The 24691-nt window shown below is 51.3% G+C and overlaps 2 protein-coding genes and 1 long non-coding RNA gene across 6 annotated transcripts in view; 1 reads left to right on the top strand and 2 right to left on the bottom strand.

The window, feature by feature from the left end:
• Positions 1 to 1419: 1419 nt before the first annotated feature.
• On the bottom strand, positions 1420 to 10037 carry PGLS (6-phosphogluconolactonase). Of its 2 annotated transcripts, XM_061421636.1 has the most exons (5): positions 9639 to 10037; positions 4909 to 5016; positions 4345 to 4446; positions 3907 to 4047; positions 1420 to 1775 (listed from the first exon to the last, which is right to left on the bottom strand). In XM_061421636.1, the coding sequence occupies exons 1-5, from the start codon at positions 9924 to 9926 to the stop codon at positions 1638 to 1640; spliced, it is 777 nt and encodes a 258-aa protein (XP_061277620.1). In that variant the 5' UTR covers positions 9927 to 10037; the 3' UTR covers positions 1420 to 1637. The 2 variants fall into 2 exon arrangements, with proteins under 2 accessions (XP_061277620.1, XP_061277621.1); XM_061421637.1 differs by lacking the exon at positions 4345 to 4446 and having other exon boundaries at positions 9639 to 10014.
• A 6-nt stretch (positions 10038 to 10043) lies between these two features.
• LOC133250422 (uncharacterized) lies at positions 10044 to 13865 on the top strand. Its single transcript, XR_009737327.1, has 2 exons — positions 10044 to 10129; positions 10395 to 13865. It is a non-coding gene; the product is annotated as an uncharacterized LOC133250422 (long non-coding RNA).
• A 2316-nt stretch (positions 13866 to 16181) lies between these two features.
• Positions 16182 to 24691, bottom strand: part of SLC27A1 (solute carrier family 27 member 1) — a 39327-nt gene continuing 30817 nt past the window's right edge. For 2 of the 3 annotated variants that reach the window (XM_061421633.1, XM_061421632.1), the window contains exons 8-13: positions 21121 to 21330; positions 19890 to 20016; positions 19662 to 19799; positions 19425 to 19589; positions 18879 to 19025; positions 16182 to 17581 (exon numbers count right to left, since the gene is read on the bottom strand). In XM_061421633.1, the coding sequence (XP_061277617.1) occupies positions 17424 to 17581; positions 18879 to 19025; positions 19425 to 19589; positions 19662 to 19799; positions 19890 to 20016; positions 21121 to 21330 (945 nt within the window). In that variant the 3' untranslated portion in view covers positions 16182 to 17423. The remainder of the gene's footprint in view (positions 17582 to 18878; positions 19026 to 19424; positions 19590 to 19661; positions 19800 to 19889; positions 20017 to 21120; positions 21331 to 24691) is intronic. The other variant, XM_061421634.1, reaches the window with a different exon arrangement.

A 24691-nucleotide genomic window follows, 5' to 3' on the forward strand; every position in this document is an offset into this window, starting at 1 on the left:
ACAACATGGATGAATCCTGAGGACACTGTGCAGAGTGAAATAAGCCCATCACATTAATACAAATACTGTATGATTTTAATTGTATGATGCACTTAAGAGTAGCCAAAATCATAAAGATAAGAGGATAAGCAGTAAGGTCCTACCATATAGCACAGAGAACAACATTCAATACTCTATGATAAATCATGGATGGAAAAGAATTTAGAAAATGTATATGTATGTGACTGAATAATGTACTGTACAGCAGAAATTAACACAGCATTGTAAATCAACTATACTTCCAAAAAGAAAATTCATAAAGACGGAAAACAGAATGGTGGTTGCCAGGGCTGGGGAGAGGAGAGAATAGAAAGTGAGCATTTAATAAGTATGCGGTTTTAAAATAAGCAAATATCTACACATATTTATACATATATATTATTTTTAATTATTTGGCTGCACTGGGTCTTAGTTGCGACATGGGGGCTCTAGTTCCCTGACCAGCGATTGAACCTGGGCGCCCTGCACTGGGAGCACAGCGTCTTAGCCACAGGACCGGCAGGGAAGTCCCAAATACAGAGTTTTAGACTTACAAGGTGAAAAGAGTTATGGGGATGGATGGCAGGTAAATGTATTTGAAAACACTGAATTGTATAAAAATGGTTAAGATGGTAAATTTGATGTTATGTGTTATTTTAATACAGTTAAAAAAAAAACAGTTAAGTCCATGTCCTAACGCTTGAAACTTCAGAATGCGATCTTATTTGGAATAAGCATTTTTATAGACATAATGAATTAAGGATCTTGAGACAAACTCTCAAGATTTAGGACTTAGGGTGGACTTACGTCCAAGGACAGGGGTCCATATCAGAAGAGGATGGGAGTGAGTTCCCTGGTGGCCTAGTGGTTAGGATTCTGGACTTTCCCTGTTGTGGCCCAAGTTCAATCCTTGGTCTGGGACCTGAGATCTCATAAACCTAAGGGCATGGCCAAAGAAAAAAAACAAGACAAACCAAAAGAAAAAAAGAAAAGGACAAGATACGGAAAGACACACGAAGAGAAGGCCAGACACGGACAGTCTGCCAGACAAGAGAGGCAGACACTGGAGTGAGGCATCTCCAAGCCAGGAAAGGCCAAGAACTGCCAGCAGCAACCAGAAGCCATGAGAGAGACCTGGAGACAGACTCCTGCAGAGCTTCTGGAAGGGTCCAACCTTCCTGACATGGAGGTTTCAGGCTTCTGGCCTTGTGAACTGTGAGACAGTGACCTGCATTTATTTTAAGACACCTGATGTGTGGTACTTTGCTATGGCAGGCCCAGGACACTCATGCCAGATGCCCATCCCTGCCCTCCACAGGCTGGGATGAGTGTTACAAGTCAGGCGTGCCACCTAGAGACCAATGGACCACCACCCACCAAGGACCACGAGACAGTGGAAACTTCAAACAGATGCTCCTTTTAATATGACTCACCCAGAGCCACGGCCCATGGGCTAAGCCCCTGGGTGGGCCTGGTGGCCAGACCCTACAGCTTCCAGTGGCACCACTCGGCTTTTCTAAAATAAAGCCTGGAGTGGGCTGGCAGTGGGGCCCAGCCCCAGAATGTCCCAGGCCATTGGGGCTGCACATAGTAGCAGCTGTGGCATCTCTCGGCACGGGTTACAAAGTGGAATGCTTCTCGAAGGGCACGGTCAGGAGTCGGGCTGCTGCCTCGTCCAGAAACCAGCAAAGTTTCCCAGTGCTGGGCTGAACCAGTGCGGCGGGGAGCGGGTTCTCCTCCTTGTCCTCCAAAATGCGCTGTGTGGAGAGGGCAGGAGCGTGGGGCCCCACCTGCACCCCGGCACCCCTCAGACCTCTCCAACCCTCAGAAGTTGAGATCACCCTTCCCAGATGTCCTGGCTTCAAGCAACCAGCAGAGATGGGGGTCTCTTCCTTTTTATCATCTGTGACCATTTAACAGTGGGGTCAGCACACTTTTTTTTTTTTCTAACACGTTTAAAAAATATATTTATTTGACTGCAACAGGTCTTAGCCACAGCACTGGGCATCTTTAATTGTGGCATGTGGGATGTAGTTCCCTGACCATGGATCAAACTCATGCCCCCTTCATCGGGAGCATGGAGTCTTAGCCACTAGACCACCAGGGAAGTCTCCAGAACACCTTTGCTGCCAAGACCAGAGAGTCACTATTTCAGCTCTGCAGATCACACCCCAACTCTGTTGCAACTACTCGGCTCTGCTGTTACAGGGCAAAAGTACCAGCAGATGACTCGTCGCCAAGTGGGTATGGCCAGGTTCCAACAAATCTTTATTCGTGGACATTGAAATCTGAATTCTGTAACATTTTCACACACCAAAGAATACTCCTCCTCTTTTGCTTTTTCTCCCAACCGCTTAAAAAGGTCAAAAGCCTTCTTAGCTGTCAGGAGGATTCAGTCCCTCCAGCTGTGGTGGGCTGACCCTCTAATGTGATTTCATGATCAGTGGGCATGGGAAATAGTACTCTCTGCCAGCTGGGTCTGCCGCAAGCACTCTGAATCATTAACTTGTTCACTTCTGACCACAGCCCTGCAGGGTTGCCTCTGTTCTCACCCCTCTTTTTACAGTCAGGGAAGCTGAGGCTGAGGGAAGCCTCCTGTGAGTGGACTGTGAGTTGCAGCTGCCTTCACTGACCCTCAGGAGGTCCATGGGGAGGAACCCTCCTAGCGCACCTTGCAGATGTGAAAGTTGAGGCTTGGTGGGGCGGGGGCGTTCAGTGGCCATCTAAGGCCATGCTGGGTGTCACTGGCAGGGACACTGGGTCTGCTGGAGTCTACACCCTGAACCCTAACATTAGCCACCCTCATGGAGACATCTGGGCCCACAGTTGGTGGAAGAATCATTACTTATTTATCTTTAAAAATATGTCTAGTTTCTCCCATAGTGGTTGGTCTTTTCAGTGATGGTGATTAAAGTGTTTTTTTGTTTATTTTTAATATCCACTTTATGATTTTTTAAAATGTGGTTTTGTTTATTTATTTTTGGCTGTGGTGGGTCTACACTCCTGCGTGGGCTTTTTCTCGAGTTGTGGCGAGTGGGGGCTACTCTCTAGCTGTGGGACATCCACTTCCATTGCGGTGGCTTCTCTTGCTGTGGAGCGTGGGCTCTAGGGCATGTGGGCCTCAACAGCTGCAGTACGTGGGCTCAGGAGTTGCAGCTGGTGGGCTCTAGATCACAGGCTCAGCAGTTGTGGTGCATGGGCTTAGCTGCCCCATGGCATGTGGGATCTTCCTGGATCAGGGATCTAACCCCATGTGTCCTGCATTGGCAGGAGGATTCTTTACCACTGAGCCACCAGGGTAGCCCAATATAAATTTATTAATTTTATACTTTCCTAATATATTATGTATATACCTTCTTATTCCTACTTTTTTTTTTAAAACTTATTCCTACTACATATGATTTTTCTCCAGTTTCACCAGGGGTAGTTGTTATGCTGTGGATCTATGTCTGTGTTATGGCTCTGTCTATGCATGGTTCTGTCTATGTTATGGATCTATTTACCGTTAAGTTTTTAAGAATATGAGCCAATTCAGTGATTTCAATCTCACTTATTCCTTCCTCTGACTTTTCTTAGATTTATGTTATTTTCCTTTGTTCTCATTCTAAAGTGCTTGACTGGTTTATTTCAATTGTTTTCTAGTTAATAATGAAATATATATGTATTCACATTAAGTGCTATGAATTTACCTCTGAGCCATCTTGGCCATATCTCGTCAATTTCAATTCATAATAGTTAACCCCTAACTAGCCTGTATTTGCAGTTTTCATCCCTCCTTCAACCCAAGAATTACCGAAATGCCTTGGGATCTGGTGCTTTCAGCACAGCAATGTCTAGGATCACATTCTCCGCCTACAACCTTCTGGGGAAGGGGGCCCTCACTGTTACCTTCAGAATAGCTGCCTTGCCTTCTCCTGTCGCCACAAAGATGACCGTTCGAGCTGCGTTCAGCACGGGAAGAGTGAGGGTCACGCGCTGCGGAGGTGGTTTCGGAGAGTCACTGATGGGGGCCACAATTTTCTCCCGCTCCTGGGGGCAGGGAAGCCCAAGGTGGAAACAGGAAAACACCACTTGACTTCCTGAGTACTCACACAGGCCAGGCACCATCCAGCCACCATTCCATCCCACCCTGCTAATTCTGTGGTACTAGACTGAAGGCCCATTTTGATGGGTGAACTGAAGCTCAGAAGGGTCAAGCCCCAGTGGGCACGCCTGTTGGCTGAGGCTGACTCACACCATTCTGCAGGCACCTCCCAACCCTCTGGAAGCCCCAGATGGCAGAGGTCGGGGCTCAGACGTGAGCAGGGCCTTCAGGGGTGTGCTCACCTGCAGGAGGGGGTGGTCTGGGAAGAGTGAGCAGGTGTGGCCATCAGGACCCACACCCAGAATCAGCAGGTCAAAAACCGGGATGGAGTCCCCTTGGAAGGCCTGGATGGGGAAAGAAGACAGTCCCGAGAAGTTGTGAGGGAAGAGCTCAGAGGACACAAAGAAAGAGTTGTCAGAAAAACAAGTTGCTGTAACACAGTAAGCCAGGCTCAGCCTTATCTGCAAAAAAAAGGAACTCTATTAATCTGCAAGGCCTCACACTTCACTGTCTCAATGGCCTGACAATCTGGGGATGCAGCTGTGCCCAAGATGTGAATACCCAGGCCTACTGCCAGGGTGTCAGAAGTAAGGCCGCCTTTGGGGGTTCCCCCAGAGCAGGGCTGTGGCTTCTGAGAGGGGGACCCTCAAAGCGGTCTGCCCAGGGTGAGACTGGGTCTACTGACCACCCCCAGGGAGAGCTTCTGCTGTGATGACCACTCAGTGTCACCAGTAGGCTTACTCCATCACTCTGGGAGAGCCCACTGGGTGGATGACGTCTCCCTGCAGCGGCTCCAACGCGCTCACCTGTCTCAGCTTCTTGGCGTAGTCCTCAGCCGCCTCCTCCACAGGCAACGCGGGGTTGATGGTGATCACCTGGCTGTCGAAGATAGGGAGCTTGGAGAGCAGGTGGGTCTGCAGCGGACAGAGGCACAGTGTCACCAACAGCAACATACAGTCAGTGGGGGCATGGGGCTTACACCTGGGACTACCTGGATCCTCCAGGTTAGGACATGACTGTCATTATACCCACTTCCTGTGTGAGTAAGGATCCCAGTGGCATTCAGCCAGAGGTCTTTCAAGTCCCTGGTGATTGGAGGTCTCCTGGCTCTGGCCTGCACCTGTCTAGCCACATCAGGATCCTGTTTCTAAACGCCCAGGGTCCTTTGGGCTTCAGGATAAAACCTAGCTCCTCTCAGCCCTCCAGGAGGTCCTGCTGACCTCCAGGCCTCAGCAGGTACACCAGCTCTTGATCCTGCCTGGGAAATTCTTACACATTCCTCAAGCTGCCTCTTCTGAGCAGCCACCTCTGCTTGCACCTTCCCCAACTGCTGCTTGGGGGTGTGACATGTAACTGTGGTAAGCACTGATTTCTTTTCTGGGTTGCACTACAGGGTGAGCATGCCCGGCCCACAGCAAACACCCCAGCCTATGATCAGTGGATTTAATGCAGAAGTACCTGGAGTCAGGCGTCCTGCAAGATAGAAGGCTCCAGCCCTTTCCCGGGGTATGACATGTAACCGTGGTAAGCACTGATCTCTTCTGGGTTGCCCTACAGGATGAGCATGCCCGGTCCATAGCAAGCACCCCAGCCTATGATCAGTGGATTTAATGCAGAAGAACCCAGAGTCAGGCATCCTGCAAGGCAGAAGGCTCCAGCCCTTTCCCGCAGAGATGAGCCCCATGGTCTTTGATCTGCCCTGGGATGGATGCTGGCAACCCCCACCTCGGTGCCTCCTTTTGCGCAGGGCCTAGCTCAGCCAAGGCAACGCCGGGCTGACCCACAAAGTAAAAGTAGGTAAACAACAAAAATATAGTGTTTGGAGCAGAGGGGGAAGGCAGCAAGGACATGGGATGAGCCAGCCAGAACTTAGGGTGCTGACTCCCCACCAGTGCTGGCCAGAGGAGTGCAGGCTCTGTGTTGAGCGTAACAGGGAGCCAAGGAGGGTGTGTGAGCTGGGGAGGAGCACGATCAGACATATGCACCGTTGGAAAGACCAGCTTTGCCCAAGGTCCCTATCTACACACACCCTTGGGGATCGTATGAGTGAAGTCAGGGGGGAGTACGGGCGCCCTATTTCTGTCACCTGAGTCCCCTTCGTAGCTGCCCTCCCCCTAGAGGCTCAGAGCCATTTCCTCCTCCTCAGGTTGGACATCGGTTTGGCAGGTTCCTAGAACTGGAACGGCTGGTTGATTGGGTGGGTTCTCTCTAAACACTTTGCAGGTGCTGAGGAACCATCCCCAGGAAGGTGGGCCCAGCTCTTCCTCCCAGCCTGGACAGCAGAAGGCCCATGGTACAGGGTGAACCATTCATACTCGGAGAACCCCAACTGCCTGGGGCCCATCCTCCAGGAGAGGAACCCCTCTGCGTCCCTGTACCATGTTGCTTAGTGATCCCGCCCCCAAATTGACATCCACCTGGAATCTCAGAATATGGACTTCCCTGAGGGCTCAGTGATAAAGAATCCACTTGCCAATGCAGGAGACACGGCTTTGATCTCTAATCTGGGGTGATCCCACGTGCTGCAGGGCCACTGAGCCTGTGCGCAACTACTGAGCCTGTGCTTTAGAGCCTAGGAGCCACAACTACGGAAGCCCGAACTCCGCAACAAGAGAAGCCACCACAGTGAGAAGCCCCGGCACTGCAACTAGAGCAGTCCCCGCTCGCCACAACTAGAGAAAAGCCCATTTGGCAACAGAGACCTAGCACCGCCAAAAATAATTAATTAATTTAAAAAAAACAATGTGGCCTTATTTAGAAAGAGGGCCTTGCAGTTGTCATTAGCGTAGATGAGGTCACAGGGCATTTGGAAAGGCCCTAAATTCAAAGACTTGTGTCCTTACAAGAGGAGGACACAAAGAGAGAATCAGACGAACAAGTGATGGAGAAACAGAGGCAGAGATTGGAGTGATGTGGCCACAAGCCTGGAACCCCCAGAAGCTGGAAGAGGCAAGGAAGCCTCCTCCCTGACAGCCTTTGGAGGGAGCATGGGACTGCTGACACCTTGATTTTGAACTTCTGTCCTCCAGGACTGTGAATTGATGACTGTTGTTTTAAGCTACCCATTGGTTAGTACTTTGCTACCACAGCCCCAGGAAACTAATATGATTCCCTTCCGGGGGAAACTGGCAGGAGCAAATCCTCGCCCCACATCTGTTCCCACCGCATAGTATTTGCCTCTGCTGTACCCTCTGCCCCAGCTCACCTGTGGCCAGCTCCTCATATCCTCCTGGTCACTGCCCAAATGTCACCTCCTCAGAGCGCCCCACTGCCCTGGCTGAAGGATGCTCTCCCTTCTCCCCTGGCACTTCTTATCATCTCACAGTTTTTAAAAAATATTTATTTGGCTGGACTGGGTCTTAATTGCAGCACTTGCGATCTTTGATCTTCACTGTAGCATGCAGGATCTAAGTTCCCTGCTGCTGCTGCTGCTAAGTCGCTTCAGTCGTGTCCGACTCTGTGCGACTCCATAGATGGCAGCCCACCAGGCTCCCCCAACCCTGGGATTCTCCAGGCAAGAACACTGGAGTGGGTTGCCATTTCCTTCTCCAATGCATGAAAGTGAAAAGGGAAAGTGAAGTCACTCAGTCATGTCAGACTCTTAGCGACCCCATGGACTGCAGCCTACCAGGCTCCTCCATCCATGCAATTTTCCAGGCAAGAGTACTGGAGTGAGGGGCCATTGCCTTCTCCACTAAGTTCTCTGACCAGGGATCAAACCCAGGCCCCCCTGCATTGGGAGCGTGGAGTCCTAGCCACTGGACTACCAGGGAGTGAAGTCGCTCGGTCGTGTCCGACTCTTTGCGACCCCATGGACTGTAGCCTACCAGGCTCCTCCGTCCATGGGATTTTCCAAGCAAGAATACTGGAGTGGATTGCCATTTCCTTCTCCAGGAGATCTTCCCGACCCAGGGATCGCCGGGTCTCCTGCATTATAGGCAGGAGCTTTACCTTCTGAGCCACCAGGGAAGTCCCCATCATCTCACACTATTATCTTCTGTCCAAACTGCATTGCACGGCGGCTATGAATGGATTTCCACTCTTACTGCCCTGTGTGTTGGTGCCCCACCCCACTATGAGCCCTACGAGGGAACTGTCCCTAGTTCTGGATACAAGGACACACACACACACACACACTGAACATCCTTGCAACTTTCTCTCTATTGTTTTGTTAGGATTCTGTTACTTGAGCAAGTATGGCTTTCCTAATTAAAAGTCTTTCAGGGACCTTCCTCTTCTGACACAGGGGATATGGGTTCCGTCCCTGGTCAGGGAACTAAGATCACAAACGCCTTACCATCAAAAAACCAAAACATAAAAGAGAAGCAATATTCAACAAATTCAATGAAGACTTTAAAAATGGTCCACATCAAAAAAAAAAAAAATCTTTAAAAATAAAAAAATTTTAAAAAGTCTTTCAAAGTCTGGCAAAGTAAAAAAGAAGCACGGGGTCACTTTTAAATTAAGCTCTAGGGGAAGACACGCAGGAAAGCAGACTTGAGAGTGACCCCTGCCCCTGAAATGTGTCCCGGGTGGTCTCTGGGGGGTTCCGCCAGGCAGGTTCATACCCCAGCTCCCTCACTGGTCACTAGGTGACTCTCCTTGTCTGGCTTCAGTTTCTCCATCTATGAAATGCAGGTACTAACAGTCCCCGCCTCATAGTCACTTGTAGGGTTTCATGAGATGATGTGGATAAAGCCATGGTAATCAGTAAACCTTCCTTATTACCAAACAAACAAACAAAACAGCTCAAGCTTCTTTTCGAAGAGAACTCAACACACCCAGGACCTGAGCAATCTGAGGCTTCTGGCCAAACCCACCCTTCCCACACCTCCCTGGGTGGGTTTTCCTTCTCCATCCACAGCAGGAAGAGTTGACTCAGATGCGCGGGAGGGGGTGGGGGAGTGGAGGGCAGCTCAGATCATAGCTCTTCCAGGCCTCAGTTTCCCTTCTTATAAAATGGGGGTGGGGGGTTTCCCTGATTCTATAGGAGTCTGGGGCCCCAGGCCAAAGATAACCAGCCACGGAGTTGACAGCGCCACAAGCAGAGTGGAGATCAAAGAGAACTTGCCAGGTTAGAGATGGGGAAACCGAGGCCCAGTTTCCACACCAGATCCCGCCTACCTGGCTCTTCCCTAACTCGGCCTCTGCACTTACTAGCCTGCAGCGCCTGAGCGTCTCGAAGTCCTGGAATGGACCACCAAGTTTCGCCTCTATGCCTTTGCTCATGCCCTCTACTTGGCCACCTGAATCGCACACGACTTAGCGACAGAGCACACACACACACAAAATGCATCACCGGTCCACCCGGGTGGCAGTGGAGGTGCACCCCAGATGGAACCTCAGGGCACCCAGCAGACCATTCCCAGCTCCAGTCCAGGCAGAGGGCACGGTGCTACCCTGCATAACTCTCGTCGCCTGGTCCAGGCGGTGGGCGCGGCCTTTTCGACATGACCCCCGGTGGCCTCCGTAGCCGGGTCCAGGCGATGTGCACGGCCCTCTCGGCGTGACCCCCGGCGGCCCCCGTAGCTCTCACCCGGTACAGGCCGTACGTGCTCTCGGCGTGCTCGAAGGGCACAAGGCGCTCGTCGCAGAAGCCCAGCGTCCAGCGCGCGAGGCTAGCGGGTCCAGCGGGGGCGGCGGCAGCGGGCAGCTCGCGGGCTAACATGGAGACAAGGCTGCCGCCGGACAAGCCGAGCGTGAAGCGGGCGCCGGCATCCGCCAGGCAGCATGCTGCCTGCTGCACTACCAGTTGCGCCAAAGACGCACCCAGCTCCTGCGGGCTAGAGAAGACAGAGATGAGGCGGGGGGCCGGCGCGGCCATGGCGATGGCGGTGGCAGGGAGGAGGAAGCCCTCCCGGCGGCCACGAGTGCGCCTGCGTGAACGCCGGTCCCGCTACCCAGGTGCCTGTAGCACATGCGCAGACCCACGAATGACGTCCCGGAGAGGCCGGGCAGTGGGTCCTGATGCGCTCACCGATTTTTTTGCCTGATCATGGAGCTTTTTCCTGGGCTGGAGCAGGCAGAGTAGGTGCAGCTGAGCTCTACTTCCCGATGTCAGGGCGGGGCTAGAGAGCGGAGCTCAGAGCTTCGAGGCTCGCAATGAGGGGGCCCTGCGGTGGGGTTAGAGGGAGCCGATTTCTTCGAGGGCGGGGATTTTGGTGGACTTTGAAATTTCTGAACTAGCACGTTTATCTTGTTGGTATTTGTTGTTTCTCTCTTTAATTAAAGTATAATTATGTATTTTAAAGTATATACTTGATAAGGACGGGTGTATTTGGTTTGTTCACAGAGTCCTCTCAACCCTCCTGAATTGTGGCACGGTGTAGGAGCTGTGTTGAATTTCTCCTGCATGTTTCTGTGGAGATCTCCTCCCCTCTGGGTCTTGCCTGGAGAAGCTCCGAGACAGAGACAAGTGGGCCTTGGCTGATAAGATAGAATGGTGGTGGTTTAGTCGCTAAGTCGTGTCCGACTCTTGTGACCCCATGGACTGTAGCCTGCCAGGCTCCTCTGTCCATGCGATTCTCTAGGCAAGAATACTGGCTGCTGCTGCTGCTAAGTCGCATCAGTCGTGTCCGACTCTGTGCGACCCCATAGACGGCAGCCCACCAGGCTCCCCCGTCCCTGGGATTCTGCAGGCAAGAACACTGGAGTGGGTTGCCATTTCCTTCTCCAATGCATGAAAGTGAAAGTGAAGTCACTCAGTCGTGTCTGACTCTTAGGGAGTGGGTTGTTATTTTCTTCTCCAGGGGATCTTCCTGACCCAGGAATTGAACCGGGGTCCCCTGCATTGCAGGCAAGCAGATTCTTTACCGACTGAGCCAGGAGGGAAGCCCGATAAGATAGAATATTCAGGGAATAACATGAGCAGGGAGGATTGGAAGGGGCAGGTCTGGTGGGTCAGGGCAGCTGGACCACCTCAGAACCTCAGAGTTTAGGATAGTGTAATAAGTGCAGTGAGATTTGCCTAGGTACTGCATCTTTCAAAGAAGTAGCAAATTAAGAAAACAGTTCCATTTATAATAGCAGCAAAGAGAATAAAATACTTAATAATTTTAGCAAAAGAGGTGCAAGACTTATACGCTGAAAACTATAAAACTTTGCCAAAAAGTAACTTAAGATATGATCTTAATAAATGGAAAAACATCCCACATTCATGGATTGGAAAACTTCATATTGTTAAGATAGCCTGTGTGCTTGTGCTCAGTTGTGTCCGACCCTGTGGACTGTATGTAGCCCGCCAGGCTCCTCTGTCCGTGGGGTTTTCCAAGCAGGAATACTGGAGTGGGTTACCATTTCCTCCTTCAGGAAATCTTACCAAGCCAGGGATCAAAGCCGTGACTCCTGCATCTTCTGCATGGGCAGGCAGATTCTTTACCTCTGAGCCACATGGGAAAGCTGTTAAGATAGCAACAATCCCCAAACTGGTCTATAAACATGATGTAATCCCTATCAAAATTCTGAGAGCCTTTTTTGAGATAGCAACAAACTGATCCTAAAATTCATGAGGAATTGCAGGGGGCCCCAAATAGCTAACCAGTCTTGAAGAACTAAATTGGAGGATTCACACTTCTTGATTTCAAACTTACTACAAAGCTATAGTAATCAAACTGTGGTATTGACATACAATACACAGATATATCAATGGAATAGAGCTGAGCTAGAACAACAAGCCATATGTCTGTGATCAGTGACTCTTCAACAAGGGTGCCAGAAGCATTCAATACGAAAAGAATAGTCTTTTCAACAACTGGTGCTGGGAAAATTAGTCACATGCAAAAGAATGAAATTGAACCCTGTAGTAGGCAGAAAAATAGTCCCCCAATGGTGTCCACACCCTGCTAAGTCACTTCAGTCGTGTCTGACTCTGTGCGACCCCATAGACGGCAGCCCACCAGGCTCCCCCATCCCTGGGATTCTCCAGGCAAGAACACTGGAGTGGGTTGCCATTTTCTTCTCCAATGCAGGAAAGTGAAAAGTGAAAGTGAAGTCACTCAGTCATGTCCAACTCTTCGAAACCCCATGGACTGCAGCCCACCAGGCTCCTCCATCCATGGGATTTTCCAGGCAAGACTGGAGTGGGGTGCCATTGCCTTCTCCAAAATCTATGTTCCCTAAATCTATGAATTTGTTAGGTTACTTGGCAGGGGGAAATGAAGGTTGCAGATTGAATTAGGTTGCTAATCACCTGTCCTTAGAAGAGATTGCATGAATGAGCACAATATCATCACAAGGGTCACTGAAAATGGGAGGAGGAGGCAGGAGGAGGAGGACCAGAGAAATGACAGCATAAAAAAGACTCAGCCCACTGCTGATGGCTTTGAAGATGGGAGGAAGAGGCCACGAGTCAAGGAATGTGGGCAGTTTCTAAATGCTGGAAGAGGCAAGGAAGTGGATTGTCTCAGAAACTCCAGAAGGAAAGCAGCCCTGTCAAACCTTGATTTTAGCCAAGTAAGGTCCAGTTCTGACTTCTCACGTTCAGAACTGTAAAATGACTGGTGTTAAGCCACCAAGTTAGCGGTATTTGTCACCTCAGCACTAGAAAACTAATAGAGATCCCCACCTCAAACCGTGCACAAAAATTTAAATGTCAGGGCTAAAACGAAAACATTCTTAGAAAGCAGATGCATCAATCTTTACGACCTTGGGTTAGAAAATGATTCCAAAAGCAAGAGTGGGGCTTCCATGGCAGTCCAGCAGTTAAGACTCCATGCTCCCAATGCAGGGGCCACAGGTTCAATCCCTGGTTGGAGAACTAAGTTCCCAAATGCTGCATAGTGTGGCCAGAAAAAAGACAGATAAACTGAGTTTCATCAAAATGAAAAATATGTTTCAAAGGATACTACCAAAAGAGTGAAAAGACAATCCACAGGATAGGAGAAATTTGCAAACCATATCTTATAAGGATTTAGTATACAGAATTACATTAAGAAGTCTTCCAACTCTAAATAGACGACCCAGTTAAAAACTGGGCAAAGGATCTGAATGACATTTCTTTTCAAAGGAGGTATACAGATGGCTTCCCAGGTGGCTCAGTGGTAAAGAAACTGCTTACCAATGCAGGAGATGCAGGTTCGATCCCTGGATTGGGAAGATCCCCCTGGAGAAGGAAATGGTAACCCACTCCAGTATTCTTGCTTGGAGAATTCCATGGAGCCTGGTGGGCTACAGTCCATGGGATGGCAAAGAGTCAGACAGGACTTAGCAACTAGGCAACAACAAACACATGAAAAGATGTTCTACTTATTAGCCCTCAAGAAATGCAAACCAAAACTATAAGGAGATACCGCTGAATACCCACTAAAATGATCACAATAAAAAAGACAGAACTTCCCTGGCAGTCCAGTGGTTAAGACTCCAAGATTGCACTGCAGGGGGCACAATTTCGACCACTTGTTGGGAAACTAAGATCCTGCATGCCTAGCTGTGCGGCCAAAAAAAAAACAAACAAACAAAAAACAGAAAATAAGTGCTGAGGAGGATGTGGGAAACTGGAACTCACACACTGCTGTTGCGGGGAATATAAAGTGATACAGTCACTGTGGAAAACAGTCTGGCAGTTCCTCAAAAGGTTAAACATAGTTACCATGTGACCTAGCATTTCCACACCTAGGTTTATACCCAAGAGAATTCAGGACATACGTTCACACAAAAACTTTTACACAAAAGATCTCAGCAGCATTACTCACAATAGCCAAAAAAAAAAAAAAAGAAATAAAAAAACATCCATCAATTGGTGGCTAAAAAAAAAAATGTGGTCTACCCATACAATGGTATATTGTTTGGCCATAAAAAGGAATGAGCTGCAACTTGGATGAATCTAAAAGCATGCTGAGAGAAATAAGTCAGACACCATAGGCCACAGATTGTGTGATTCCATTTCTATGAAATATCCAGAATAGATAAATCCATAGAGACAGGAAGTAGTAGTTGCCAGAGGTTGAAGACAGAGGATGGGCAGTGACTTCTAATGGATATGAGGGTTTTTTGGGGTGATGAAAATGTTCTGGGATTAGACATAGGGGGTGGTTGCATAACCCTGTGAATATACTAAAAGCCACTATGTTGCACTATTTAAAAGGGCGAATTTATGGTCTGCATAATTAGCTCAATTAAAAATAGTGATTCAGGCACAAGGAATAATCGGAATGAAGGCGTTGAAACAAGACACAGGCTGGAAACAATTATCCATGGTACAAGGGAAGCAGCCTGCAGGACAGCAGTGCTACCCAAAGAGCCTGGACTCTTCCCCAAAGTGATGGGGACGCCAGAAGAGTGTGGGGCAGGGACCCAGCCTGCAGCCCCCTATCCCTGAAGCTCTTGGCGCTAACTCTCGTCTTCCATGTGCCCGCTCGGGCAGCTGCTGCTACTTCCTGGTCCCTTGTGCACGGCCCAGCCCCTGCCTCTCACAGCACACTTGCCAACACCAGGCTGGGGCGTTTCCCTTCCCACAAGTACAGGCGTCCTCTCTGTGCACATTCTTCCAAGGCCCATCCAGAAAGGAGCAGCTCGGGGCAGAGCACTATCAGCTCCCATCTCTCTTCATGATTTACTGAGGGTCCCCAGGGGCAACGGAGCTCCTAATTTGGCATGGGGAAAAAAAATACAGATCTATCAAGCCAGAAGAAGGTATAGAGGAACCCCAAATGAAAGAAGTCACTCTGAAAAGATGACACCCAGTCTGATTCCAAATCCATCCATGACAGTCTGGAAAAAACAAAACTAGGGAGACAGTAAAAAGAACAGTGGTTGCCACAGGTTGGGATAGGAGTGATGAGAGGTGGAACATAGGATTTTTAGAGCAAGAGAAACTATTCTTTGTGATACTCTTAAGGGTGGTTGCAAGCCATTATGTATTGTTGAAACCCATGGAATGTACAACAGAGTGGAACCCTAATGTAAACTGTGGACTTCGCTTAATAATAATGTATCAACATTAACTCATCTGGTGTAACAAATGTAGCCCACGAATGTCAGATGTTGATTCTAGTGGAAACAGCGGTCAAAGGGCATATGAGAACTCTGTCCTTTCTGCTCGTTTTTCTGTAAACCTCAGACTGTCGTAATAAATAAAATCTATTAGTTTTTAAGAGCAAACACACACAGAGCCGGAACCGAACAGTCATCAGGATTATTTTCTTGCTGGTCGGAGAGAACTTCTTACATTGTTGCAGCTAGAGTGGCTGACTTCGCGCTGAGAAAGGTCCCCACTAGACCACTTCCTCACTAGAGCCCCTGACAGGGACTTCATTCCCCTCCCTGTGTCTTCAGTTTCCTCATTTGTTCAACAGGGACCATGATGACACCTTTGGAAGTGGTCGGATGTCTGATGGGATGTTACCCAGAATGCACTTGCTTATCAGCACACCAGGGGCCTCCATCCCCACCACGACGTATCTTTCTCACCTTCACTGGGCATCTCAAAGGCTCTACCTTGCATCACCTTCCTTGCACCGTGAGCAGTGAAGGACCAGCACCCCACAACAATAGTTCATCCACTCTTAGGCTGGTCCAGGACTCATCCAACCCCCATGCATCCCCAGAGTAACCCCCTGGGTGCCCCCACCTAGCACCTAGCAATTTTCATACGATTTTCTTCCTCTCTCCTTTGGAGACAAGATAAGACAGACATTGTAATTCTGGAGGAGGAAGCTGAGAAGATGAACTCTGGAGCTCAATGTCCTGGGTTCAAATCCCAGCTCAGACAGTTACCCTCGCAGGCCTGGTGGCTCTCACTCAGAGCTACAGCCACACATGCTGGCCCCCCAGAGAGGGGAAGCCAGACCTGCCGAGACATACTGTTTGTCCCAGGCCATCCTGTGCACCTGCCAGAACCCAGAGGCTGTAGGGAGGTGGTAAGAATGCTAACCCGTGGCCCCGCCACCCCCTATCCAGTCCCCAGACCCTGGACCTTGCAGGTGGGAGAAGAGGCAACAGGAGCTATCAGTAAAGGCCGAGTGTGTTTTGCCTGTGTCTGGCGACCAACCATGTGTTCCCTGGGAGGGGCCTGCTCTCTGCTCTCTGAGACTCACAGGGTTCTGGGCCACATGGAGACAAAAGGTGAGTGGCTGAGCTCCTATCAGGCACCAGACGCTCTGCAGGTTTATTTCTTAAACTCAACGAGGAAACAAAACCTCAGTGCTTGAAAAGGCCCATGCGAAACAGCACAGGGTCATTTGCTACTGGCCTTGCTGTTCTAGCTGCCGGGCGGTGCTGCCAAAGGGAGGGACGGGGGGCAGTCTGGGTGGCCAGCCCCACCGATGGGTGTCTGGGATGAGCCACCGACGAAGCTGATGGAAAGGTCCGGGCTGTCCTGGCGGGGTGGTCTCGGGATGTCACCAATCAAGGGTCCAAGTTGTCACTAGCAAGGTCAGGGGAACAGTCAATAGGCAGGAACCCCTGAGGGCATCTCAGAGGCCACCCCTGACCTGGCAGCTCCCCCAAAGCCACTGCTGCCGTTCCCCTGGGTCCTGCCAGCAGCCATGGCAGGTGGGGTCCCCAAGAGGCCTCCTCCAGGGTAAGCATCTGAGCAGTGGGCCAAGCAGCCTCCCAGGGCCATCTTCAGGTCCCCTCCAGCAGGAGCTCCATGGTGACAACTGGGCAGGAGTAACATCCAAGTGGTCACAGTCAGTTCCAGAAGTTTCTGGGGCATCAGGAAAGGCAGGCAAGACAAGGGAGAGCCACCAGGGACAGGAAGTGCAAAAGGCAATTGGCCCAGCTGGGCAGAAAATCCCTGCTGACCTGGAGGGCCCTGGGCCGAGGCACCCCCAGGTTGTCCAGACAGACTATCCCTAGCTCCTCATTCAGCAAGGAAGGCAGAGGGGCTGCCTGGAGCTCCTACAGGGCTACAATGTCCTGGAATCCAGCAGCCTAGGGAGGGCTGGGCTGGGTGGGGTTTGTTAATAAGGCACAGCTGAGAGGGAGGTGGAGCGGCCCCACTCTGGGTTTACCACCCTCTGCGGGAGGACCCAAAGAGGCCCCCAGGACAGCTGTGGGCCCCCGAACAGACTGCAGCTCCCAGAAACATCTGTTCTACTTTTGGCAGGAAGTGAGCAGGGGAGGAGAGATGGAGGAAGAGGGGAGGGCAGTCAGGGACAGCGGGGAGGCCCAGAAGCAGGGAGCACAGACAGACACACACACACGAGAGTGGAAGACAGGCAGGGGCAGCCAGCTGGTGGAGAGGAGGAGGATGAAGGTGGGAAACAAGGGCTCCTCCTGCGATCCGGCTTCTCTGCCCCAGGACAGGGCAGGGCTGTCTGTCTGGCTCCAGCCCACCCTGCTCGCTGGGCCTGGTGCAGAGTCTTGGGCCAACAGAGGAGTGTCAGAGGGCGAAGGCGCCTGAGCAGATGCGGGTGTAGACACCCTGATCCAGAGGCAGGTAGTGGCCCTGCTTCAGGTCCAGGAAGAAGAGCCGGTCCGAGGTCTGGCGTGGGTCGAAGCCCTCGTGCTGCAGCCGGGTCTTCTGAATTTTGAAGGTGCCTGTGGGGACGGGGGTGGAAGTAGGGGTGGGGGTGGGGTGGGAACTTGGCAGGGGGCTGCCAGGAACCCCCTGCCCCAGCTAACTACTCTCTCTGGCACCTCCAGGCCTCTGAATAGGCTGTCCCCTCTGCCAGAAGCATTCTTCCCCATTTTGCCCTCCTGATTCCCCCTTGGCCTTTGGATCTCAGCTTCATGCTCCCTCCGCCAGGGAGGCCTCCCTGACCACCTCCCACATGACCCGAAACTCCATGTATACTCCCTGCCTGTCACATGTCCACCGCACACAAGACCAAGAAGGTGAAAGGGCTGGGTCGGTCACACAGGAGGTCAGGGGTCAGCAACTTATAGGTCCATGATCCAGCCACGGACCAAATTCAACCCCCTATCTGAGGAAGCCACCCCCAGACACATACACACTACTCACTGCTATTTCTGCCCTACGGCTGAGGAGATGAATCATTGCTGCAGAGGCTGTGGCCCGCAAAACTGAAAATATTTACTATCTGGGCCTTAAAGAAAAAGTTTGCACTCCCTGCAGTAGACAATTAAAGAGGGGTTTTGTGAAAGATCTGGGTTTGTAGAAAATCGAGGGAGAATCCCTGTGTGCTCAAGAATTAGGAAGGTTGGTTTTTTTTTTTCTTTTTAATAAACTTCAGGGACTTCCCTGGTATTTGGGACTCTGCACTTTCACTGCAGGGGATACCGGTTTGATCCTAAAATCCTGCAAGTTATGCTGCTTGGCCATTAAAAAAAAAAAGAAAGAAACTTGAAAAGTACAAACCTCAAGATTAAATAAGCAGAGGCAGAGGTGATGATGGTGGTGTTCACCTTTGTATCAAAATTAAAGCTTCTTTTCAATAATGGGCACCACGGACAAAGTTAACAGATTCCAAAATAGAGGAGATTTAAAATGTCTGAAATTGCTAAGGAATTAACATCTACACTATTAGGAGGAACTCCCGTAAATCACAAGGAAAGAATGAGACAATACTAGATACGAGCAGGTGATTTACAGAATAGGAAACCTCAAAGGTGTGAGATGATTCGCTCAAATTCCCTAGTCCTCGGAAAAATGCCGAAAATGAAGAGATGCAGCAAACGTTGCAGGATGGCCAGTGGGGTAGGAGTGAGGAACGGGAAGGAGGAAGCGCACAAATATGACAAGAGGAGAGCTTAGCTCATAGTGCCAGCTGGCCGTGGACAGCAGGTTAGACCAGGCGCAGGGGCTGAACCAGAACGGGTAAGTAAATGGTTGAGAAACTGACAAACGGGTGGATGGAGAGGCAGGGGGCCTCACCTGTAGTGTCCACCTGGGGCAGGAGGCGCAGGAAGATGGGCCGGGCATAGGGCGCCAGCACCTTCTGCAGTTCCTCGTACAGTGCGTTGGGGCTCAGCCGGCCGTGGGGGTCTGCGATGGCTGCCATGCCTGCTTTGCCCTCTACTCCTAGAGACAGAGACCTGGCTGAGACCACCACCCTGGCCCCACCATGAGACTAGATCCATCCTCCAGTGGCAGCCCCTGGCCTCTGACCTCCAGCCCTATCCACCTGGGATAATGCTCGCCGAAGCAGTGAACCCTTTATTGAGCTCCTGCTGCACTCCCTGCAACCTTGAGCCACAGCTGATCTCATGAGCCCATTTCCTGGATGAGGAAACTGAAGCGCAACATCAGGCATGAAGAATAATTCCAGATCCAGGACACCACCCTGTTGAGTGGTTGTCCAGGCTGTGCACTGCTTTAGGTCTTGCCTACCAGGGCACCTGTACCTCCAAGTTCCTCCTGGCTGGGCTCCGCTGGGGCTGCCCCCAGGACCCTGGGACCACCCCCAGAGCCCCAGCTTGCCTGGCACAGCCACTCCATACACAGCCACATCTGTCTGGCCCAGAAGGCGACTTAGCACGCCTTCCACCTCAGTGGTGGAGACGTTCTCCCCACGCCAGCGGAAGGTGTCCCCGCTGCGGTCCCGGAAGTACATGTAGCCCAGCTCATCCATCACCAGCACGTCACCTGGCAGAGGGGAGAGCGGGAGGTGAGACGGTGGCCCAGCACCCCCCCAGCCGGCCCCTGGGATCTGCACACCTGACAGGTAGGCGCTGTCACCCTTGCGGAAGACGCTGTGGGCGATCTTCTTGCTCGTGGCGCTCTCACTGATGTAGCCGTCGAAGCGACGCAGTGGGTCCTGCTGGTTGATCTGACCCACGAGAAGGCCAGGCTCCCCTGGGGAGGAGGCAGCACTCAGGCTGTGCTGGGCGGGCAGGAGGTGGGGCCCCCAGCTCCCCGGGGGGCACTGGACAGGACCCTGCTCACCGGTCTGGCACGGGATGCAGAGGCCCTGGGCATCCCGCAGTAGTTCCATGGTGTCCTCGTTGACCTTCACCAGCCTGATGGGGTACACGTGGGGCAGGATGCGGCTGTTGAAGCCACAGGAACCAACCTGGGATGGGGCCAACCCAGTCAGCGAGGAGCCCTGCAGTGACATGGTGTGGCCTCCCCCCACCCCCACCCCCGACACCTTGCCTCTCCTGCCTCAGGGCCTAGAATTAGCACTAACTCTGTGACCTTCGATGATCTGAATGAGGGGGTTATGAAGTGCAGGCTCCCACCAGGAATCATCCCCTTCTCTCCCCGTTCCCAGCCTCCCTTGCAGTCACGTGAGGAGACCTGCCAGTAGGCCACCACTTCTTGGTCCTTAAAACCCTCCAGGCTGGCAGGAAGTGGATGCCCTGAGTGACTCTGAAGCCATGAAGGGACCCTGGCAGAGCTTCTGCCCAGTGCATGGCATACTGCCTGGCTCAGTTCTAGGAGCAGAAATGCCCATCTAGTGGGTTTGCACTGCTGCACGTGGTTGGGCATGTTTGTTCCAGCAGCAACCTCTGCTGGTTTGACAAGAGTGTACTCTGGGGCTGCATATTCAACTCATGTGCATGGTGGGGACCAGGCCTTGTCGTCCAACGCTGGGGACCCAGCAGCAAGAGACAGAAAAGAATGCCTGCCTCCGGGGCGCTTGCTTTATTATTCTTCTCCTTTTCTGTCCCTGACATTGGGTGGGAAACGCTTGATAAGGGAGAAGGAGGGTCCTGCAAGGATATAGCAGAGATAATATTTGCTAATCATAAACGTCTGCATGTTTTCAGAGAGCTTTCTGCAGGGGGAAAGGGTGCTATACTGAGTTTGGGATGTTCCATGATCAGAACAAACCTAAGTTGTTAATCCCATTTACTGATGAGGAAACAGAGGCCCAAGAAGCCCTCTGAGTGACGTGCCTAGTAGATCAGCACCCCATTCCTGGCCCTGGGTCCCCCAGAGCCCTGCTCCCCCTTGCCACCTCTATTGCTACAAATTGAGGCTCTGAAAGGCTGAGGCACAGAGCCATGCTGTGAATCAGAACTCAGGGGTGACAGTCAGGTGACTGAGCAAGCTGTCAGGAAGGCTGCCCACCACAAACCAGGTTGTTCTATGGGAACCCAGGCCGGCGAGGCAGAGGGAGCAGTGCTCCCCGAACCCCTAGCCCTGCCCGGGCCGCCCCACCCGCGCCCACCTTCCCGTCCATGTTGGCGATGCTGCAGTTGCACTCGGTGGCCCCGTAGAACTCGCCGATCTGGCGGACGCCGAAGCGCTCCGTGAACTCCTCCCAGATGGACGGCCGCAGCCCGTTGCCCACTGCCAGGCGCACACGATGCCGTCCTTCCGCCTCGCGCACCGGCTGCTTCAGCAGGTAGCGGCAGATCTCCCCGATGTACTGGACCACCTGGGGGTGGGGTGGGAAGTGAGCAGTGAGCGCCTGCGCTGGGGCAGAGAGGAGCCCACTGGGGGCGGAGGCTGCCGCGGGCTGGAGGCCCCCCAGACCCAACAACCTCCTTCCTCCCATCTGGGCACTTGGTGCAAAATGGCCTTAAAGATTATGACAGCAGGAGAACAGTCCAGACCATTTATACTTATGCACTCGCTCAGAGCCCTGTCTGAGCTCAGGCTGCCCGCCTGACCTAGGGCTGGGATAACTTGTCAGGTCATGTTCTTTGTGGCTTCCCTGAAGTCACAGCACAGACCTAGCCCCAGTGGCTCAGGGGCTACTGACCACCCCTCTCCGCCAGCTCCTTCCCTCTCTTTCCTGTGGCTCCACCTCTGGGGTTGTCTCCCAGATACTCAGTTGCCCTTGAGTCCTCATCTTCAGGTGAGCTTCTGAATGTACCTTCCCCACTTTACAGATGCTCATAGACACTAAGTGCCCACCAAGGCTGATAACGTGGTAAAATCTGATTGCAATCTGACATCCTGGCTCCAGAGTCTCAATGAAACAGTTACATGTTCAGAATGAACCACCATGGCAGTCATAGCTTCAAAGTACTCATACCAAAATGCATTATAAAATTTGACCTGTGATCAACTCCGTCTGGCCCTGCCTTCCTCACTACCTTGTCTCCCTCCAACTCCTGTGCTCACCCCTGTGCTCTTGTCACATGGGTCTCCTCCTCAGGGCCTTTGAACATACCGTGCCCTTTGCCTAGAACACTCTTCCCTCTGATGCACTGAGAGTCAGGTCTCAGTTCAAATGCCACCATGGCTGAGCAGGACTTGGTGCGGATCTGATGAATACAAGCCTGTTGAACACAGAGCTCACCTGTTTAATCTTCCCAACACTCCCTATTGAAGGTGAAGGCACCAAGACCCAGAGAGGAGATAAGGTTGGGCGAAGATCACCAGGAGGCAAGCCTGGGCAAGGCAAGATCAGAGACCCCTGATGGTTTATCTCTGTCTGCCCTCAGGCTCCTTCACCTGTCTTGGTGGCCCAGTCCACCCCATTTCCAGGGCAGAGCAAGTCATACAGCCTGGCCAATCAGTCCAGTCCATCCTCAGACACTGATTGGTTCAAGGATAAGCATGTGACCACAGCTCAGCCAATGAGCATCATCCCTGAGACTTTTAATGGACTGGTGGGAACACAGGCTCTTTGTCAACTGGGGCTGCTGGGAACCCTCTTGGGGAAGCAAGGGTAGGGAGGAAGCCACCCACTAAGGAAAGAAGAGATCAAGAGGAAGAGAAAAACAAGAGACACCCCCACCCCCATCAAGATGTGCCTGGAGCTGTCCACTATTTGGCTTCCTCAGTTCCACAAGTTGATAATATGCCTTTCCTCAAGAAAGCTAGAGTTTAGGTTAGGGCTAGGGTTAGGGTTTCGGTTTTACCTGTCAGCTGACAAAGTCCTGCCTAAGAACAGAGCTGCCCTCCAGACGGTCACAAGTACTCCCAGGCAGCTTTCCACTGTCCTCTTCAGAAATTAGGCTGGGGAAGGGATAACGGAACCACAACTGAGGCAGCTGAAGGTGACAATGACATGCCCGCGGCTCTGAGGCCAGCTCTACATACTGAGAGTCAAACAGCTGATCTTTACTCTGGCCTGGACCTTCGGACAGACCCAGGGCTAAAGGGAAAACAACTCAGGTCAGCTCAGAGAGGGAGACACCAGGCGCCCCATGCTGTGACCTCCAGCCTGCAGGGCAGCATCTGAGCAGAAGCTAGGAGTGAACTGTCAACCTGGGACCCCCGCTACAACTCCAAATGTACACAGCCAAATGGACAGGGAGACACAGGAACCGAATACCCATGGATGGATGATGGGTTGACTTGTCTATTGCCTGCCCACCTGCTTTACGCAGCCAAGAAAGCAGATTATAGCCTGCTGCCTCTGATAAGGACAGTTGGCCAGTTGATCTGGGCTAGCACCCACTGCTGCAAAAAAAAAAAAAAAAAAACAGCCATGCAGTTTCTCCCATCCAACAGCCATGAGATGGGATTTCTGAACCCAGCAGCATTTCTTAAGTCCTGGTGGCATCCCTGGTGGCTAGGACGGTAAAGAATCCGCCTGCAGTGCGGGAGACCTGGGTTCGACCCCTGGGTAGGAAAGATCCCTGGAGAAGGGAACGACTACCCATTCCAGTATTCTTGCCTGGAGAACTCCATGGACAGAGGAGCCTGGCGGGCTACAGTCCATGGGGTCACAGAGAGTTGGACACGATTGAGTGACTTTCACTTGAGGATTCCACCCTATCTAATTCTTATAGAGCTCCTCAATGCTTTCTCTTGGTCACAGAAATAACTCTCTAAGGAAACAGAATGGAAGCAACATGTGCGTGTTAAGGACAAAGAGAGGGACCACCAGACACTCTGGGCCTCCCAGTAGGAGGCCATGACACCACCCACAGGGAACCCCAGACAAAAGAGTAGACGCTGAATCAATCAAATATCTAAAGCAGTGGTTTTGAACCATGGCCATGAACTTGACAATGTCTGGACACATTTTTAATTATCACGGGTGGGCGGTGGGGTCCTGGCGGCATCCAGTGATTTTAGGCCAGAAATGCTGTTAAATATCCTACTGTGTGCAGGATGGCCCCCACCACAGAGAACGAGGCAGAGCCACGTGTCCACAGCGCTGTAGTTGAGAGATGCTGTGCTTCCACTATGGAGAACAGTACAGACAGTCCTTAAGAAACTAAACACCCAGCAATCCCACTTCCAGGCACGTATCTGGACAAAACTCTAATCTGAAAAGATACATGCATCTCAGTGTCCACATGGAAGCAACCTAAATGTCCACTGACAGATGAACGGATAAAGAGGATGTGGTACGTATACACAATGGAATATACACACTACTCAGCCATAACAAAAGAACGAAATGATACCATTTGCAGCGCCGTGGATGGACCTAGAGAGTACCATATACAATGAAGTCAGGCAGAGAAAGGCAAATACCACATATCACTTACATGTGGTGTCTAAAAAACCGATACAAATGAACTTATTTGCAAAACAGAAACAACTCACGGACATAGAAAACTAATAGTTATAAAAGGGGGTCAGGGGTGGGAAGGGATAAATTAGGACTTTGGGATTAGCAGATACACACGACTATATATAAAATAAGCAACGGGACATACTGTGGGGCACATGGAACGGTACTCAATACCTTGTAATAACCGATAATGGAAAAGAATTGGAAAAAAATAGATATAACTGAATCACTTTGCTGCACACCTGAAACCAAGACAACATGGTCAATTAACTATACTTCAATTTTTAAAAATAGATTAAAAAAAAAATTGCTGGGC

The sequence above is a fragment of the Bos javanicus genome, chromosome 7 (genome assembly GCF_032452875.1).
Source record: "Bos javanicus breed banteng chromosome 7, ARS-OSU_banteng_1.0, whole genome shotgun sequence".
Classification (NCBI taxonomy): Eukaryota; Metazoa; Chordata; class Mammalia; order Artiodactyla; family Bovidae; genus Bos; species Bos javanicus.

Bases quoted from the DNA above. Each gene is read 5' to 3' on its own strand.
- PGLS (XM_061421636.1), bottom strand. From the start codon at position 9,926: ATGGCCGCGCCGGCCCCCCGCCTCATCTCTGTCTTCTCTAGCCCGCAG. The intron at 5,017-9,638 runs GTGAGAGCTACG...TGTCCGCTGCAG, and splicing joins GCACGTACGGCCTGTACCGG to ACCCACCTGCTCTCCAAGCT. The intron at 1,776-3,906 runs GTAACAGTGAGG...CTCTCCACACAG, and splicing joins GCAAGGCAGCTATTCTGAAG to CGCATTTTGGAGGACAAGGA.